Source organism: Corvus kubaryi, unplaced genomic scaffold (genome assembly GCF_017639235.1).
Source record: "Corvus kubaryi isolate FWS band 111438036 unplaced genomic scaffold, C.kubaryi_AGA036_p1.0 37308, whole genome shotgun sequence".
NCBI lineage: Eukaryota > Metazoa > Chordata > Aves > Passeriformes > Corvidae > Corvus > Corvus kubaryi.
Window position 1 is genome coordinate 2,412,378 of NW_024581096.1, and position 16,443 is coordinate 2,428,820.

The window sequence follows — 16,443 nt, forward strand, 5'->3', positions numbered from 1 at the left end:
CTCTGTGCAAGCAACCATCAGGGTTATATTCTCCAACCCAATCCCCCCCCCCTCTTTTTTGTTGGAAAGACAAAATGTGCAGGGTGATAGCTTGGGTGAATTGATGGCATCCTTCCTCCTGCCAAGCCAACCCGTTTTCTAAAAACCCCTTTTAGGAAGGCTAGAGAATTTTATTCTGTTGGAGAATATAACCCTGATGGTTGCTTGCACAGAGGGGAAAAGCAGAGAGGAATACGGGAATCGTCCTGTGCAATCTCTATTGTTTGAAACTTACTTTATATCAGAAATTGAAGATGAAAACGGTAAGGAAGATTTCACACTATTCAATGAAACTTTTTGCTTTTTTTGTGTCCCGAATAATGGTGCGTGCAGGGCTTTGGGGAGCGGGGGGAGATTTATTTTGCATTAGGCGAGGTGCATTTGGAGTAATTTCAGAGAGAAACCTCTGAGGATGGGGGAAGGGGGTGCGAGGATTTTTCAGCCGATAAGAGAGGTGATTGATCAGGTACCATCTCAAATAGTGCACTTTTAAGAAGATTTTTTTTTTTTATATACTTTGAATACTAAGTCGTTGGTAGAAGCAGGAAAGGAAAAACAAAACCAAACCAAAACCAAACAACAGACGAAAACCAAAGCAGCCCCCAAACCCCAGCGACAGCCCAGAGCTATTCCGGATTGCTGCTGAGTTGAGGAAGCCCCACTCTCGGCCGTGCCGTGTCCGTCGGTGTCCGCTGCCGCGGTCAGACAAGTGCACACTTTGTGCCGGGGCTCGGAGGGTCGGCGCGGCCGCCGTCCCGCAGAGATGCTGGCGGGGATGTCGGGCTCTCGCTGGGCTCATCAGGAACATGGAAGCGTGTGGTTTTGATTTACTTCGAGCCGCTTGGGATTTGCCAGACTCTTAACCCCGCGGACTCGTGTTTGTCGGTGTATGTCTGTCTCCGCAGTGGCCTGGGGTTCAAAGGGACTTTGTTTGGTGGGAGGAGGTAAGTAGGCTCTCGCTCCCCGGCGATGTGTGTGCGGATTTTGTCTACGCTACTTTCTTTCATTGTTGTACAAGAAGAGAGAAGGGAGAGAGAGGGAAAGAGTCAGACTCTTGTTTTTATTTGGGCTGCCGGTGCAACGCGTTTGGGCCAAACGCCAAGTGTCTGGGTCACACGCGTTTTATCCAAATAGATTCAGCGCTGCTGTCTGGAAATGGGCTGCTGAAAGTTAACTTTAGGATCAGCTCCACCACAGCAACCAGACTCTTCCCTGCTGTCTCTCTAGGGACGACGGCTTTTTTTTTTCTTCTGAATTTTTTTTGAGGGATGTGTGTCTGGTGACTTCCAGTTTGCTTCAGTACCAGTTTTTTTAACTGTGTGCAGACGTGTACAGATAATGTGCATGTGTGTACGTGTTGAGCTGTGTGTGTAGCCATGTATTTTTCTAGCCTGTTGACTTTTGGGGGGGGTGAATGTTGCTTTTTCGGTAGATGCAGTGACAGCTGCCCCCTCGGCACGGCCGGCGGGGAGCCCTGGGGCTGGCGGGGGGGGGCGGGGGGGTGATTCATACGGCGGCAGCCCCGTCGTACGCCGGGGCCCGCACAACAGTAGTTTTACTCCCCACGCCTCGGCTTCTGGTTAATTCCCGGGGAGGAGGGTTCGGTCCTTTCCCTTTGTACGTGTCCCCCTCCCGGCCACCCCCGGCCCCCTTCCTTTTCACCGAGCTCTTCCCGGCGCGGTCTGCGTGTCGCAGTTCTCGCCTGGGGAAGCTCCCGGGGGCATGGCTAATCCCCGGCTTTTGAAACCCTGCGACGCTTTTCACGGCCAGCCGCGATACCTGTAATTGAATTTGTGTGATTGATGCCCGTCCCCCGCCCCGTCCCCTCCCGCCGCCCTCCCCATTTCCTTAGCAACCACTCGTAGTGCCGGGCGGGCGCACGGCCGCCCCTGCCCGCGCCTCACCGCGGGCTCCCGCCGCCCGCACGGCCCGGCCGCGGAGGGCGGGAAGGCGGCGGGGGCCGAGCCGCGGGGGCGGGGGCGTGGAGGACAACCCCCTGCCCGCCCGCCGGAGCGGCGAGTCCCTTTCCCGGTCGTCGCTCTCCTCGACCCCGCCCCGAGGCGCAGCAGCGGTCTGGGCGCTGTGGTCCGGCGGTGCGGTGTCGTGTCTTCTCGGGCACCTCGGCCGCTAACGGGAGACCTTGGCGCTGCCGCCCCCGAAGCGCGCCGGAGCCTGTCGGTTCTGCGGTGAACGCCCCTGGTGTGGCGGTTGTCTTGGGACACCAGTCTCCGATGCTACCCCGTCCTAAAACTTGAGCTACCTTCTGGTTAAGTGATGCGCCCAAGGCACCTTTGGTTAGATGGAGGCTCCCATGATGACTGCTCTGAGCAGTTTGGCTAGTCACCTCCTCGTAATCCACTTTATCACGGAATCATTTAGATTGAAGAGGACGTCTGAGGTCATTGAGTCCAATTTATGATCGAACACTACCCTGTCAATTAGACCGTGGCGCCAAGTGCCACATCCAGTCTTCCCTTAAACGCCTCCAGGGATGGTGACACCACCACCGTCCTTAGCACCCCATTCCAATGTCTAATCACCCTTCTGTGAAGAAATTCTTCCTCGTGTCCAGCCTAAACTACCCCGTGCAGTTTGAGGCTGTGATCTCTCCTGTCGCTGGTTGCATGGGAGAAGAGACCAACCCCCACCCCGTCACACTTTCAGGCGGTTGTAGAGAGCAGTAAAGTCATCCCTGAGCCGCCTTTTCTCCAAGCTAAACACCCCCAGCTCCCTCAGCCACCTCTCGTAAGACTAGTGCTCCAAAAACTATGGCCTTTTTTTTCTCCTCACTAAGTGTCACTGGGTAGGAACTTCATGACACCAGTGACAGGACTGCCACAGTTGTCATCAGTGCCTTCACAGAAATGCCAGTGCTATGCAGCTGCTTTGTCATTGGCATCAGCAAGCATCTTGTACTATTCCTTTCCTATTTGGCAGAGCTCTTAGAGTTAGACGGGGTCTGTGGTTGTAGGTGGTGATTGAGGACACTGGTAAACCTACGAATGTGTAGTTCCCCACATGACACACTAGAAGTTTCTTACTGTAAGCTTATTTGTTGACCAAATTTTGCATCTTAACAACAGTCTACAGTAAAATGCTGAATATAGGCTGCCAAGGAAGGTGGAAATAAATAAAAAAAAAGGTATAGAGTCCAGACTTTGAGGTTCCTACCAAATATCATACTGAAAGTATTTTATCTTGAAGTTACCTGAGTGCTTTATCATTCACATCCATTACCACTCTTCAACTGGGAACATTAATATAGCTTCATATGATCAGGTTGTATCCATGGTCAAGCTGGCAATAAATATTTTTGAAGAAGTGGTAAAAAATTCTGCTGAAACTTCTGCTGAAGCTTAATATGAAAGGAGATTGGTCTTATACGAAGCTTGAAATGAGGGAGACCACTTCAGGGACCCCTCCAAGGACACTAGACAAGAGTGACTGTTTGACAGTATTGACCAGCATGTGGTTATGGTCCATCATGTGGGCCATTGGTGGGTAAATAATAAATAATGGTACTAAATAATGGGTGCTGTTAATTTATGTCCAGTATTCTGAGCTATCTAGCTCCTTAGGTACTGCCGTTTCAGGAGATCTTAATGCTAGGATAAGTTATTATCAACCTAACAGGCTGAACATGAGCTCCCTGTTAGGATATTTTGGCTAAGTAGAAGCTGTAAGGCAGTTATTACCTCTATATATGGCAGTAATGAGCCATGACTGGACTACAGTGTCCAGTTCTGGTGTCTGCAGATGAAAAGGGATGCTGGTGATTTGGAAACGGTTCAGAGAAAAACTGCTGAAATATTTGGCCATCTGGAAACTGGATTATACCGAATGAGATAAACTAAATAGGTTGAGCTGCTTATCAGGAAGTGTCCAGAGGTGCTTGTATCAGATTGTAACTATGCATACAAGGAAAAGAAACCAGCTCATTAGCAAACAGGGATAAAGCAAGATGCAGTGACAAGAGTTTGAAACTATACATTCTCAGATTAGAAATAAGGTGCGTTACTTATTGTACTAACCTAGCTGAAAGAGTACGGGGTAATTATGTATCTTCAAAACTTGCAAAATTCTAGGAACTGTAACTAAATATTAGCTAGGAAATAAAGGTTCTACATAGCAATGCAAACAGCTTTTTTATTGGTGTGCTTTGAGGCCTTGCCCCATGTGAATGGCATCACAAAGTCTTTATGCTTCACCAGGAAAACAATACTACTAAGCACAAAGCATGTTTGCAAAATATCTTTTAGTCTCTTTATAAACCTGATTAAATCCTGGGTGCTGTCTTGAAAGATATTTAAAAGATAAGATTAACCTCATTTGCAGATTAACAATTAGATAGGTTTCAAATTAGCTATGTTACCTAAATATTAATTGTAATGTTGGTAAATGGTATTTGGGTGATGTGATTTTTTCTTGATATTTTAGGTTACAGCTCTTTATAAAACCTTCACAAATAATCCACTAGCTGCAGCTGTATTACCTGTCTGAATGAGTGTTTTAAATCATTCCAAGAATTTTAGAAAGACAAATTTATCTGGTGCATATGTAAGTGACTCTGTATGCTTGTGGAAATTGGATTTTAAACAAGCTCCCCTTCTTAGGTGTTCTGTTTCTCCAGTGTCTGCTTCAGCAGAGTTTGTGCACAGGTGTGCTGCGAGTGTGTAAGTGGACTGATGAGTACCAGCTGACACAACACATAGTTTGGTGTCCCATGATAGTGGACTGTTAGTTGACTGGATGGATCTTCCATTTAATCCCTGGCTGCAGCTAGAGCTGCTTTTTACTATTGTTGCATTAGTATTTTAAATGAAAAAAAAAATGACAACAAATATTTGAAATATTAGAATGTGTATGATGAATAGCTTTAGATACTGAAATCTCTTCTTTAGTATTCTAACATGCAGCATTCCCATTTAAGTGAATGGGAATTCTGCCTGCATAAGCAGAACCCTAGCCCAAGCAATAACAAAATACATGCTTCAGAAAGATCAGATAACTGTACTCTGGATTCTTTCCCAGGTTCTTCCTTTATCTACCTGTATATTGGGACCTGTTATTAACAGTTGAAATCAATGAGTGCATACCATTGATTATAGGTGGAACAAGTCTGAACACGGCATTTGAGCTACAAGAAACACTAAATAGGTGTAAGAATTCATAAAAATAACATGAACCCGATAAGTATGTCATAACTGTATGGATCTGCTTTTCAAGGTTAATGGTAACCCTTTTTCTATTTTTTTTCTTTTTGTAAGCTCGTGATCTTGGATGTGACCATAAAATTGATACTGAATATTATTTCGAAATGTTGCCCTGTGTAGTTCACTATCATGGCTTAGTATTTTCCAGCATAGATCTGTTTTAATAGAAAGAATTTGCCTTGACTCATATTCTTCTGTTTTTCAGGAAAAGAAATGGAGCAAGTTCAGTAACTATCCAATCTAACATCTGTCTCATATCTTAAGGAATCTTACAAATACTTGTTTTGAATTGAGAAAATGACTGCAGCTATAGAAGAAAGTACCTGTCCAAAAAGTGGAACATCCTATAGTTAATTCGGAAGTAGTATAAAATTAATAAACCTGTTATGGTGCGATTCTGGAGTGAAGTTAACTCTATAGCACACAGGTAGCTCTCCAAGGAGAAAGAAAAAAGAACTTTCTGCTTTTTCTAAATTATGGAAATTTTTTGGAAGACGTGGACATGGATTTTGAGCCTAGTCATGGTTTCATCGGAATTTCACAGTAACAACCAGCTCTCATACAGTTCTCAAGGTAGGGGTTTGATCTCTGTAGCTGGCAAGAAGCATGTGTTTTTGCATTTGTATTTGTGTAATATTTTCTAAACCACGTTTATATAATTCATAAACTCATATGGGCTCTGCTCTTAGTTTTATCATGATTAATTGTCATGCAGATTAAATTTCCTTGTTCTAATATCTCTCAGTCTAATTTTAACTGTAGGAAAGCCTTGCAAATTAAATCTTGTAAAATGTACTTAATAATGCTTGAGAGGCTTGCTATGATAAAATTAACATGCTTTTAGACTAGGGAGTAAGAACCTAATCTTGTTTTTACAGTATAATCCTTTTCATTACTACTGTTTGTATTCTTGCAAGTGGATTTTATAGCTTTTGTCTTTGAATGGTATCACTGGGAAAAATATGCCCTTCTTAAGTTAGCCCCAAATATTTACATATTTTTTGGTAAATAGGAAAAGATATGTATTAAAATTTTTTCATATTTCCAGTGATAAGCAAATTAATAGGAAACCAAACACATTTCATTGACTTACAAAGAAAGAAAATAATGTTTTATTTTATGTAGTAAAATGCTGCATTGTGTGTTTAACTGAAAATGACTTTTACTCACGAGAGTGATGAAATTTACCCAAAAATGGTCTATGTTTATGCTACTACTTGTTGTTTCCTGTTATATTTTCTTTTCTTCTATGCCCACTCCCTGGACTGTCTTACCTTGTGATTGATTACAAAGAGGAATTCCTGTCTTACCTTGAACACTACCAACTAACAATCCCAATAAGGGTTGATCAAAATGGAGCCTTCCTCAGCTTTACTGTGAAAAATCCTAAACCCTCAAGAAGGAGGAGGAGCACAGACCCTTATGACCAAGAACTGGCAGCATCTAAATTATTTTTTAAACTTTCTGCCTATGGCAAGCACTTTCATTTAAACCTGACTCTCAACACAGATTTGGTGTCCAGACATTTTACAGTAGAGTACTGGGGGAAAGATGGACCACAATGGAAGCATGATTTCTTAGACCACTGTCATTACACAGGATATTTGCAAGACCAACACAGTACAACTAAAGTGGCCTTAAGCAACTGCAATGGTCTGGTAAGTCCATATTAAATGTTATAGTATAACAGTGTGCTTGTCCCTTTTAAATTACAGAAGAAGAATTAAATTGGCATATCTTTCAGTTTTTTTGAGTCCCTGTGGGAAGCAAGTAGACAGGAAGGTGCAGAAAACCCCTAAAACCTGATCTAGGTTGTGGGCAAAAGTAGTTGTTTGTTTTTCAAGCTTAATATAAGTAGTAAGACTCAATTCTGTAGTCTTCTAGCTGGCAACCTCTTTAGTGTTTACAGTGTCTGCACTAGGGCTGCAAGACTAGGTCTGTGCTGAGATCTTTAGAGTTGTAAGAACCTTCCAGGCTCAAGGGGCAGGAAGGAGGAAACAGTGGATCCTCCAGGATGCTGAGTCTCTACAGAGAGATGTTGATTGAACTGAACACCTGCTTGTCTTTGAGTATTTGGGTTTAGAAATTGAGTAAATAAAACAAGAGGAATTGCTTGGTGTAAACATCATCATTGCTATAAATTCAAAACATGAAAAGTCTTTAGCAGGTACCAGTATCAGAAAGTAATTATATAACTTTTTTACCAGAAAGATTTTGTTTCTAAATTGTAAACCTTTGCATTTAGAAGGAAGATTGGAAGTTCTTACCTCATTTAGTCTCATCTCTTCTCTTACTGGTGATCTTTTGATGACATGACAGTAGTACCTTCATGGGAGAAAGAAATTAGAAAACGAATGCAAAGAATTAAAAAAGCAAGAGTATTGAGTAACAAAATACTAAAATAGAAAGGCACTAAATCAAGAGCCAGTGTTTTCTCTAGTAAAAATATACATGTATATTATGGTTACTCATTCTGGTTTTTATTATGGTAGAATGCTGGTCGATATTCTTGTTAGGAATAGGCAGATCTAACTAATTGCTAAGTAAAAAAAAAGGTTACTCAGATTTGCTAAACTATTTCCATTTATCCTTGGAAGTGCTATTGAATAATGCCTCTTGGCATGTTATTTTCAAAAAAAAGCCAGCTGTTTCAGCTCTAGATAGGTTGCATTACACCCATCTACTTGTGGTATCGCTGATACAGTCTAGTTTAACATTTCAGAGGATTCTTGAGGAAAAATATTTAATGGGGATTTCAAGCGTTAAGCGAACACTTTTAAAGAAATGGACTTAAAACGATGTTCCATTGAGTGTGGTATCACTGTTTGTTCATGTAGACTTATAGTAGATAGGTCTGAATTTAGTACAATTTTCACTTTGATTGCAGTTTCCATGTAATAGCTTTTTTCTTTCCCCTCCGTCACAGTTATTCAAGCTTTAATGTTAGTACACTCCATCTTTGCCTTTGAGTTCTTTTCAGCTAAAAATATGATGGAGACCAAGTCCCTTCTTTCAGGACTCATTTCTTTAAAAGAGGCTGCATGCCTCTTTATTTCCAGAATTTCTGCTAATTGGTGCACAGACTAGTTGGTCCCCTTGGAGCCTGCAGTAAGTGCCATGGTGATCCCATTTCAGTTCCTCTTTGACCTTGGCTAAGGCAGTGAGCCAAGAACTCCTGCCCTTGCCCTAGTTGACTCTCGTTTTCCTTTCATGTTAGGAAAATAAAAGTGGGATAAAGCAGAAAAAAGCCCGTATTTTCCTGTTGTCTTTGCTCATCTGTTGCTCCTCATGGCACTTATTTTCTTCAAAAGCGCGTGGAAGATGTCATGAGGAAGCAGAATCTTTTTTTTTGCTTTGGTTTGCCCAACACCCTGAGGTGACATTTAGCACTCCCATTGCTGCAGGTTTTCCCTTTGCCCTCAGGCTGTCCATTTTGCTGGAGTGAAGGTGCCTGTGGTTCTAGGTGTCGGTATGTTAACTTTGTGTTTGTAAGTTAACTTCAGTGTAGAGTGTTTCCCAGTTAAATTGTCATCTTCAGTGACTGTGGTTGTTGTCAGTTCTTTTGTCTGTCTTTCTGGTATTAAGGCAGCCTTAATTCAAATTCAGTCTTTAGGCACACAAGTTCAGATAAAGCCATCACAATGTTATTTTTGAATGATGTTTCCTAGTAATGAATGTTTTGTTACACAGCCACTGGTTAGAACATGTTTAATAAAGCCATTGGCAGTGAATATTGAAGACAATATTACTTGTTTAAACTTAGCAATAGTTCAGAATGCTTTATATTTAAGGCATTCATTGTATTTTCCAGTTTGATTGCTGGTCTGTAAGTGACTGCCAATCATATTCTAATAGCCCTTGACTGACATCTGTATCAAAGCCGGTCATTGGAAGTTTAAAGCAGGTAATAAGTAATCTTTAACAGTGAATGTTGCTCACAAACAAAATGTATGTGTTACATTTACTCCAGTTGTCCTGTTACGTTTCACTGTTGACAAATAGGTCAAATTTCTTCCCCTTATTGAATATCTTGAATTACTCTAGTTAGTTAGTTAGTTCAGAGTGGTTATGTGAGAGCATGATTTAAATAACATATGTTGCATGACTTTGAAGAACACTTATATTTAAGATAAGTGTAAGGAGGGCTTTCTCTCAGTTTCATTATAATAAAAGTGACAAGCAGTCAGTTCATTTTCCTCTCACTGTTTCTTGTTTCAGCCTCTCCCTCTATATTTCTCATTACCAAGTGTCCTAGAATTACAGGCTGCTGCTTACTGAAGTTTCACTCCAGCAGTTTCCATCTGCTGGGCCCTGATTATGCTATAAATTGTCTGAAGTTGTGAGGAAAGCTCTATAATCCAGTGAGCATTCATGTGAGGAAATTGAAGGTCTTGTCTGCAGGCTTGCTAGCTTCCAAGCTCATATGTGCTGTAGTGGATGCTGCACTTGTGGATGGATTGCAGGTTTGGCTGTATCATGAAAGAGCCTGCAATGAGCAGCACTTTAGGACCTTTAGGCAACCAGACTGAGGCATTCTCTAAGCTGAGTGTTTCATACTGAAGGAAAGAAGAAAAGAAATGGTGGTAGACTGGCTGAAGAGAGAAGAACTTCACCTCTGGGGAATGGAGTTTGACTGACTCTGAAAGGAGCAAACCTCAAAGAAGTTTTGGAGTCTTCGGTAATGGAATCAAGCAAACCCCAAACTTTTCGCATTCTCATTCACCTTTGTCTTCTGCCAGGTGTCAAAGCTCTTAACTGAGTGCTCATACAAGTTTTGCATGGTAGCAGATTTTGTAATTTTGGGCTGAAAAGGTCAGTAGTAGGAACTATTTTGAGGCTACTGTGGTCCCAAGTAAATGGTTAATGTAAAAGACACAGTATTTCCATATATGTGAAGTTTATGCCTTGCATGATGTTTGTGCTGGACAGTTACCTCCATCCAGAAATGATAAAGAAAGCACAGGTAGGTGGCTGTGGCTTAAAAGCATGAGCTTACTTGTTTAATGGGCAGTTGTTGGAATTTCTGGAAGACTTAATGTTTGCTTCATGTATTTCTAAATACATGTTTTTATAAATTACTAATAATTTTCCTAGGAGTTAGCTCATTTGAAGGCTGAATTTACTCTAAAGAATACATCTAGTTTTATAGATTATCATGTGCATGTACTATGGTATTTTTGACTGTATGTGAAATAATTCTATATCAGTGTCTTTAGGGCTATCTTTGATACTTGTATGTTTTTGCAGTATAACATTATTCAGAAAGTTATATACAAGCTCTCCCTATCCTAGTTTTAAGATGCATTGTTAGATTCCATGATGTGCTGTCTCAGGCCAGATCACCATTTTTTTCATCTTTGAGAGCGCAGTAAGTTAATGGAATCTTTTTTTCTCAGACATAAAATCACAGTGTATAGCCAAGTGTTGACATACTGAACAACACTGACACATTTTCAGAAGTTCCCGTTATTACTACTTTATATTAAAAATGGACAAAGTATAAAGCCTAAAAAGATTCAAGACGTGGAAAAATTGTGAAACAGTAGTACTGTGTGGAAAAGGCATGTGCTTACTTGTCCCCCATAATTCTGTTTCCTTTTGCAACTGATGGATGTGCCCCATCTGAAGGAGGTTAAGGCACTGGCTGGACGGCCTGACAGAAAAAGATTCTTTTTCACAAATTCAGGGGAACTCCACGTGGATTCACAGATTTGTCTGAGCATGTCAAACTGCTGGAACCAGACCTTGTATATGTTAGCATGAGTTGGCAGTCTGTAGTGGGATTGGATAACACAGGACCTCAAACAATCTGTTTTAGATAATAATCTTGGGAATGTTCCTTGTAGTAACGTACTTGGTGCATTCAGCTTGTTTCTTATATTCATGGTATTTTGTCAAAACCTTTTCTGGTCATTCTTATGTCTTAATGATATTTCTGATGCTTTGGAACAGAAGTTTAATTTATGAACTGCTAAAATACAATAGCGACACTTAAAAAGAAAATGAAAATTAATTCATTTTAGTGCTTTAAATGGGCATTATTTCAAACACCTTTTTCAACTGAAGTCTTGTTTTCCTTAAATAGTGGATTATAAGTCAAAGCTGCTATTTAGAATGTTGGTTTGCATATAATAGTATACTTCCCACTATGTATTAATCAGGCATTGCTGAATACATAAACAATGGAAGTATCTCTAGCCACATGAATTTTTGAAACTCAGATTATATGCTGGCTGTCACCAAGGTACTTTTTAGTCGCAGAACTTAGAGTGCTTCTTAAAAAGCTGTGATTTCACTGTTGAATCACTGTGATTCAACAAGATCACTTGCATCAATTTAGCACTGGAAGAGCAGTTTTGTTTGCAAGCAAAAATACTGTTAGGCTTAAAATGGTATACCTATGCCAGACTTATGGGAAGTGCATATGCTGGGTCAGTGTGTTTCCGTGCTGATGGAATCACTTGTTTGACTGCAGTGACTGACTACATATATGTTTTCACTGCCTGCTGGTAGATCTATGTTAAAATTTATTTGCAGTTCCTTAACAAAATGTTATTAAAATATCTCTTCTTAAACACCATAGTGTTTGGGCAAATGAGATCAGATATCAGCTAGGCATTGGAAAAAGTTGTGATACTCTCCCTACCATTTTAACTGCTGGTACCCGAAGGAACTGTGACCATTGTTTGCAGACATTTTTTAGTTATTTGAAGGAGCAAATACGCAATTTGTATAGAGAATTAGTGCTGCAATTAAGTATTTGTGCTATCTGAATTGACTTAGTTCCTCTGAGGTAATCTTGCCACTTACAACTACCAGTTTCAGTACCTGATATAATTATCTTATTCATGCTTAGACTTGTAAACATGGCTGGACTTGAGTACAGATAGGAAGGATGTATGCTCTGGAGGAATTTAAATTAGGACCCACTCAGTTTGAGAGACAATGCCACAGACTGGATGGTACCTCTGTTTCCTCAGGCTTGGCATGAGGCAGACAGCCTGATGGGGTTGGCCAGAACCACTCTGCAGGACTCTGTTCCTGTGGGAACATAATAGCAGAGCTTACAATGGCTCAGGATTCACTTGAACCCAGATGTCTGACATCCACACTGGATGCAGTCCAAACTGTCAAGGTTCTTTCTGCGCATCTGGCAAGCCCAGTTACAATTTGGTTTATATTTTCAATACTATTTAAGCTGCAGTATACCAGTAAATGATTTATTTTCTAGTAAAACCTTAGACTTCAAGTAACAAGAAGGCATTGTGAGAGGAATTTGATACTGGCATCTTCCAGGTGAATTTAGACCCTGATGTTACATTCTGAGTTAATAATTGAGTTAGTAATGAAAAATACCCCTGAAGTATTTTTGCATTCACAAATGAGTAATTGAAAGCTGTTCACACATATACTTTTCACAATTTATTATACAGTTCTGTTTGGAAAATACTGTTGTTTCTGACATATTGCATAGGATTTTTTATTTTATAAGTTTTATGTTGTTGTTTCAGAAGTGAAGAACGGTAGGCATTTTATGTACAAAACGGTAGCAGGATGAGAGCTTTGACCAAGAGTACAAAGGCAAGCTCTGATCTTTGAAAACAGCTTTATGATACTTAGAGCAGCTATGGAGCAATTAGTCTTATGGCTGATCATAGAGGTCTTAAAAAAAAATTCATGCATAGTACTTGTTTTACAGATCAGAGGTGTGGTAGAAATTTGAGATTCACCAAGTCAGGATATGAATGTAGAAGTTCCTGCTCCCAGGCCCCTGTCTGATGAATAGCTCTTCCCTGTGTAGAAAGTTTATACATTCAGAATTTTCTACATAAGGGTATCAGAATTTTTTGTTTAGCAAATATGGGTGCAGAAATCTGTTGGGGCTTATTCCCCACTATTTCTATATATCTGAAAGGATCCAAAACCTGAATTTTTTGCTAAAGTTCAGTTTTAATTGCTGAAGGTTCAGGAAATTGCATAGTTGGCCTGAAATCTCCCCTTTCTTCCATAAACCACTTCCTGTTTGGAAGAAGCTGAGTTCACAAATGTGAAAGTTATGAGAATAGAATATCTACTATTCTGCACTACAGTATGAGGAAAAGAAAAGGTTCATTTGTTATGGAGAATGAGGTGTAGTATACAGTCTGCAATAACTCTTACTTGCTAGATTTGTGGCAAGACTTTTTATGGACTGAATGCTTTGTAGACAGTGTAACCTAAGTTAATATAAATAATTTGATTTCTATTAACTAGCTCAGTTTTGGGATTGTGTCTGGATGTAAAATAATAAATAGTTTCTTTGAATATGTGTCCTAAAATTAATCCTTCATGGTGTTTGAATTGAAGTGTTTGGCTTTAAGCATATAGCAATGTGGCATCACAGAGCGATATTGGACGGATATTGCCATAATGGCTTGGTGTAATTTTTAATGGGAATCATTGTAGTTTTGGAACATATCTGTGAAGACACTATTTGTAATATTCTGAGAATATCTCTTGCTTTTTTAACTGCATCCACCAAAAAAAAAGGTGAAAGTACTCCAAAAATAGGACTATAATAATTTTATTTTTTCTCACTGTGTTGTTTGTAGGCTTCCACTCCTGCTCATACTAAAATCAGCAGAGGAGAGCTGGCTCATGCACTGTTTTATGTGTTGGCTTCTAGCTGTGGATTTCTTCACAGAGAATGTTTTTCAAAGTTAAGTTTTGTAGTAGTAGTTTCATGTTGTCTTTTGTAAGCTTTTGTTTTCTTATCTGCTTCTTTAAGCATGGAGTCATTGCTACAGAAGATGAGGAGTATTTTATTGAGCCTTTAAGGAATATAACAGAAGATTCTAGTGACTATAGTTACGAGAATGGTCATCCTCATGTTATATACAAAAAATCTACCATGCACCAGCAACACCTCTATGATCACAGTCACTGTGGAGTCTCAGGTAAAGAAGAATGAGTGTCATTCCTTTTAAAAAATGATAACCTAAGATGTATTTTAAGATCTTGCTTGTTTCATATTTAAGATGCAGTGGAGAATATAGCAATGAGAATTCTCCTTGTGGGTGTTCTAATATTTTGTTGAAAAGTAGTTTTGCTTTTTTTTTTTTTTTTTTCCCAGCTTCAGATTGAGAATATAGTGTATTTCAAAAACTAAGACATCGGGAATAAGTCTTGTTTTATGCCTGTGTTGTGTACAGTGGTGGAAGTGAGCACAGGCTTCCTCAAAATGTGTATAAATGTACTTCATTCCTCAACAGGAAAACATGATTGAGTGACTACATATTACAGCTCAATGTTTAATATGTGCTTCATCTCATTTGAAGAAACTTGATATGCAATAAATATGTCAGCATTATGGTTATCAATATGTTTGGAACTGAGTCCACATCTTTCTTGTTTACAGAGGTTTATGGTGATTTGGTACTGGTTTTTGGTCCAGTTGGTTGATATTATTCTGTTATAGCCAAATATGTGATTTACATGTGCCTTATGGGAAGGATTATATAGTTTTGATGGAGAGATATTTTCTTTGTAAAGTAGTTTTAACTTCTACAGATATACTTTTCAAGTACTCTGACATGGCCCTTGATTAACTTTAAAACTAATTTCCTGAAGACAGCATGGAGTAAATCTGACAAGTTCTTTTAGAGCACAAAAGTAATTGTTTTTTTAACATACTTAGAAAAATGTTCTAACCTTGTCAATTGTTTATATTTCAGTAGTAGCTTATTCTTAAAAGTTCGGTCCAGACAGTTGTATTCCATGAAATTCAGTGCATGGAGCAGACAATAACTAATCTTAAAATAAAAAAAAAAATCACTCCTTTTTGATGTAATTTATTTTAGCTTCTTTTGGAGTTTATAATGTTTAGTGGTACCAGCTGTCTAAGCCTACAGTACAGAGTGTCTACAAGATCCTATTCTTGGGAGACAGTTTTTTTTTTTGAGTGTTTCAGTTAATTGTGTTTATGGAATGTCAGACTTCATGTATGTAACTTCTGTTTTGAGAGCATTAATCAATACACATTCTTCTAATATTGCTAAACAAGTCTCTTAACTGTTACTGCCTGCTAATTGATTGTAAAATAAGGTGGTAGTATATATTCATTTTGCAGGGACAGCTGTCACTTAAGCCCCTTGAAATAAGTGGAAGGTTTTGAAATGTAGGAACATGCAATTTTTACCATTATTATATCCCTACAAAAAGAAAGGATATTGGCTTCTGTTGGATCTTGTCTTCTAGAGTAATGCTTAGAAGTCATTCTCCTCCAAGCTATGAAGCAGAGGGAGCTAGTTTTGTCAGGTTGTGTTCAGTTATTCTGGTGGTATCTGTCACATGGATCACAGGTTGATTAGAGCTATACATCTTGCATGCATTTTCTGTAAAATGTGGTGTAATATTTAGCATTTATTAATTTGGATAATTGGTGATACCTTTGTTCTTGGAAGCTCCTGTGCACTCCCTGAGCTTTTATATCCCAGAATCCTTAATTACTGAAGTACTAAAGCACTGCTTTTTACAAGCCTGAGATTATGACGATGCTCATTCATCTCAGTTTCTCCTTTTCATGTTGTTCTGTATACTATTTGCACTTCATGAAAATGTCTAAAAAAATTTGTTCTCTGCCAAGACTGCAAGGTCTTGCTTTTCCAGATGACATTCTATTTTACCCTCATGGGTACCAAAGCCTTTTAAACTCATTTTCTGAGCACTGTTGCAGCTTTATCTTGAAGGGAAATGGCATACAAAGCATCCCGAAATACCTAAAAAAATGTAATAGCTAAAAAGTAAAGTCAAATATTAATTTTCAGTTTTGCAGCTTTCACACCCAAGGATTAAAGCCAGGTATTCAGTGATCTTTAGGGAATTTGACTGGTTTGGGAAGTTTCGAACAGTCCAATTTTGTGTTTTAAAATGCAGTCATGACAAAGCTGTAACTACCTTTTGGCAGTGTATGATTTATTTTGTCTGGAGACTGATTTTAACTTTACCTTCAGAACAGTTTTCCTAGTATTATATTCAGGGAGGAATCTGCTTGAGTGACTGTGTGAGTTATTTGTCAGGTTTCCCCTACTGTAACCTAGTTTGTTCTGTACCTGTCTCCATCAGGGAAATGGTCAGGATTTTGAAGTGTTGATAGAGACAAAGGGAGTGTAGTTTCTGATCTTTCTCAGACAATAACAGAATAGAAAGTGGA

The 16,443-nt window shown here is 39.5% G+C and overlaps 1 protein-coding gene across 5 annotated transcripts in view; it reads left to right on the top strand.

Annotated features, from left to right (window-relative positions):
- The first annotated feature begins 36 nt into the window (after positions 1-36).
- ADAMTS6 (ADAM metallopeptidase with thrombospondin type 1 motif 6) overlaps positions 37-16,443 on the top strand; it is a 149,729-nt gene continuing 133,322 nt past the window's right edge. For 3 of the 5 annotated variants that reach the window (XM_042028250.1, XM_042028252.1, XM_042028255.1), the window contains exons 1-4: positions 37-302; positions 5,458-5,825; positions 6,546-6,910; positions 14,020-14,188. In XM_042028250.1, the coding sequence (XP_041884184.1) occupies positions 5,729-5,825; positions 6,546-6,910; positions 14,020-14,188 (631 nt within the window). In that variant the 5' untranslated portion in view covers positions 37-302; positions 5,458-5,728. Of the gene's footprint in view, positions 303-745; positions 984-5,457; positions 5,826-6,545; positions 6,911-14,019; positions 14,189-16,443 lie in introns of those variants that run through there. The other 2 variants (XM_042028253.1, XM_042028251.1) reach the window with 2 other exon arrangements.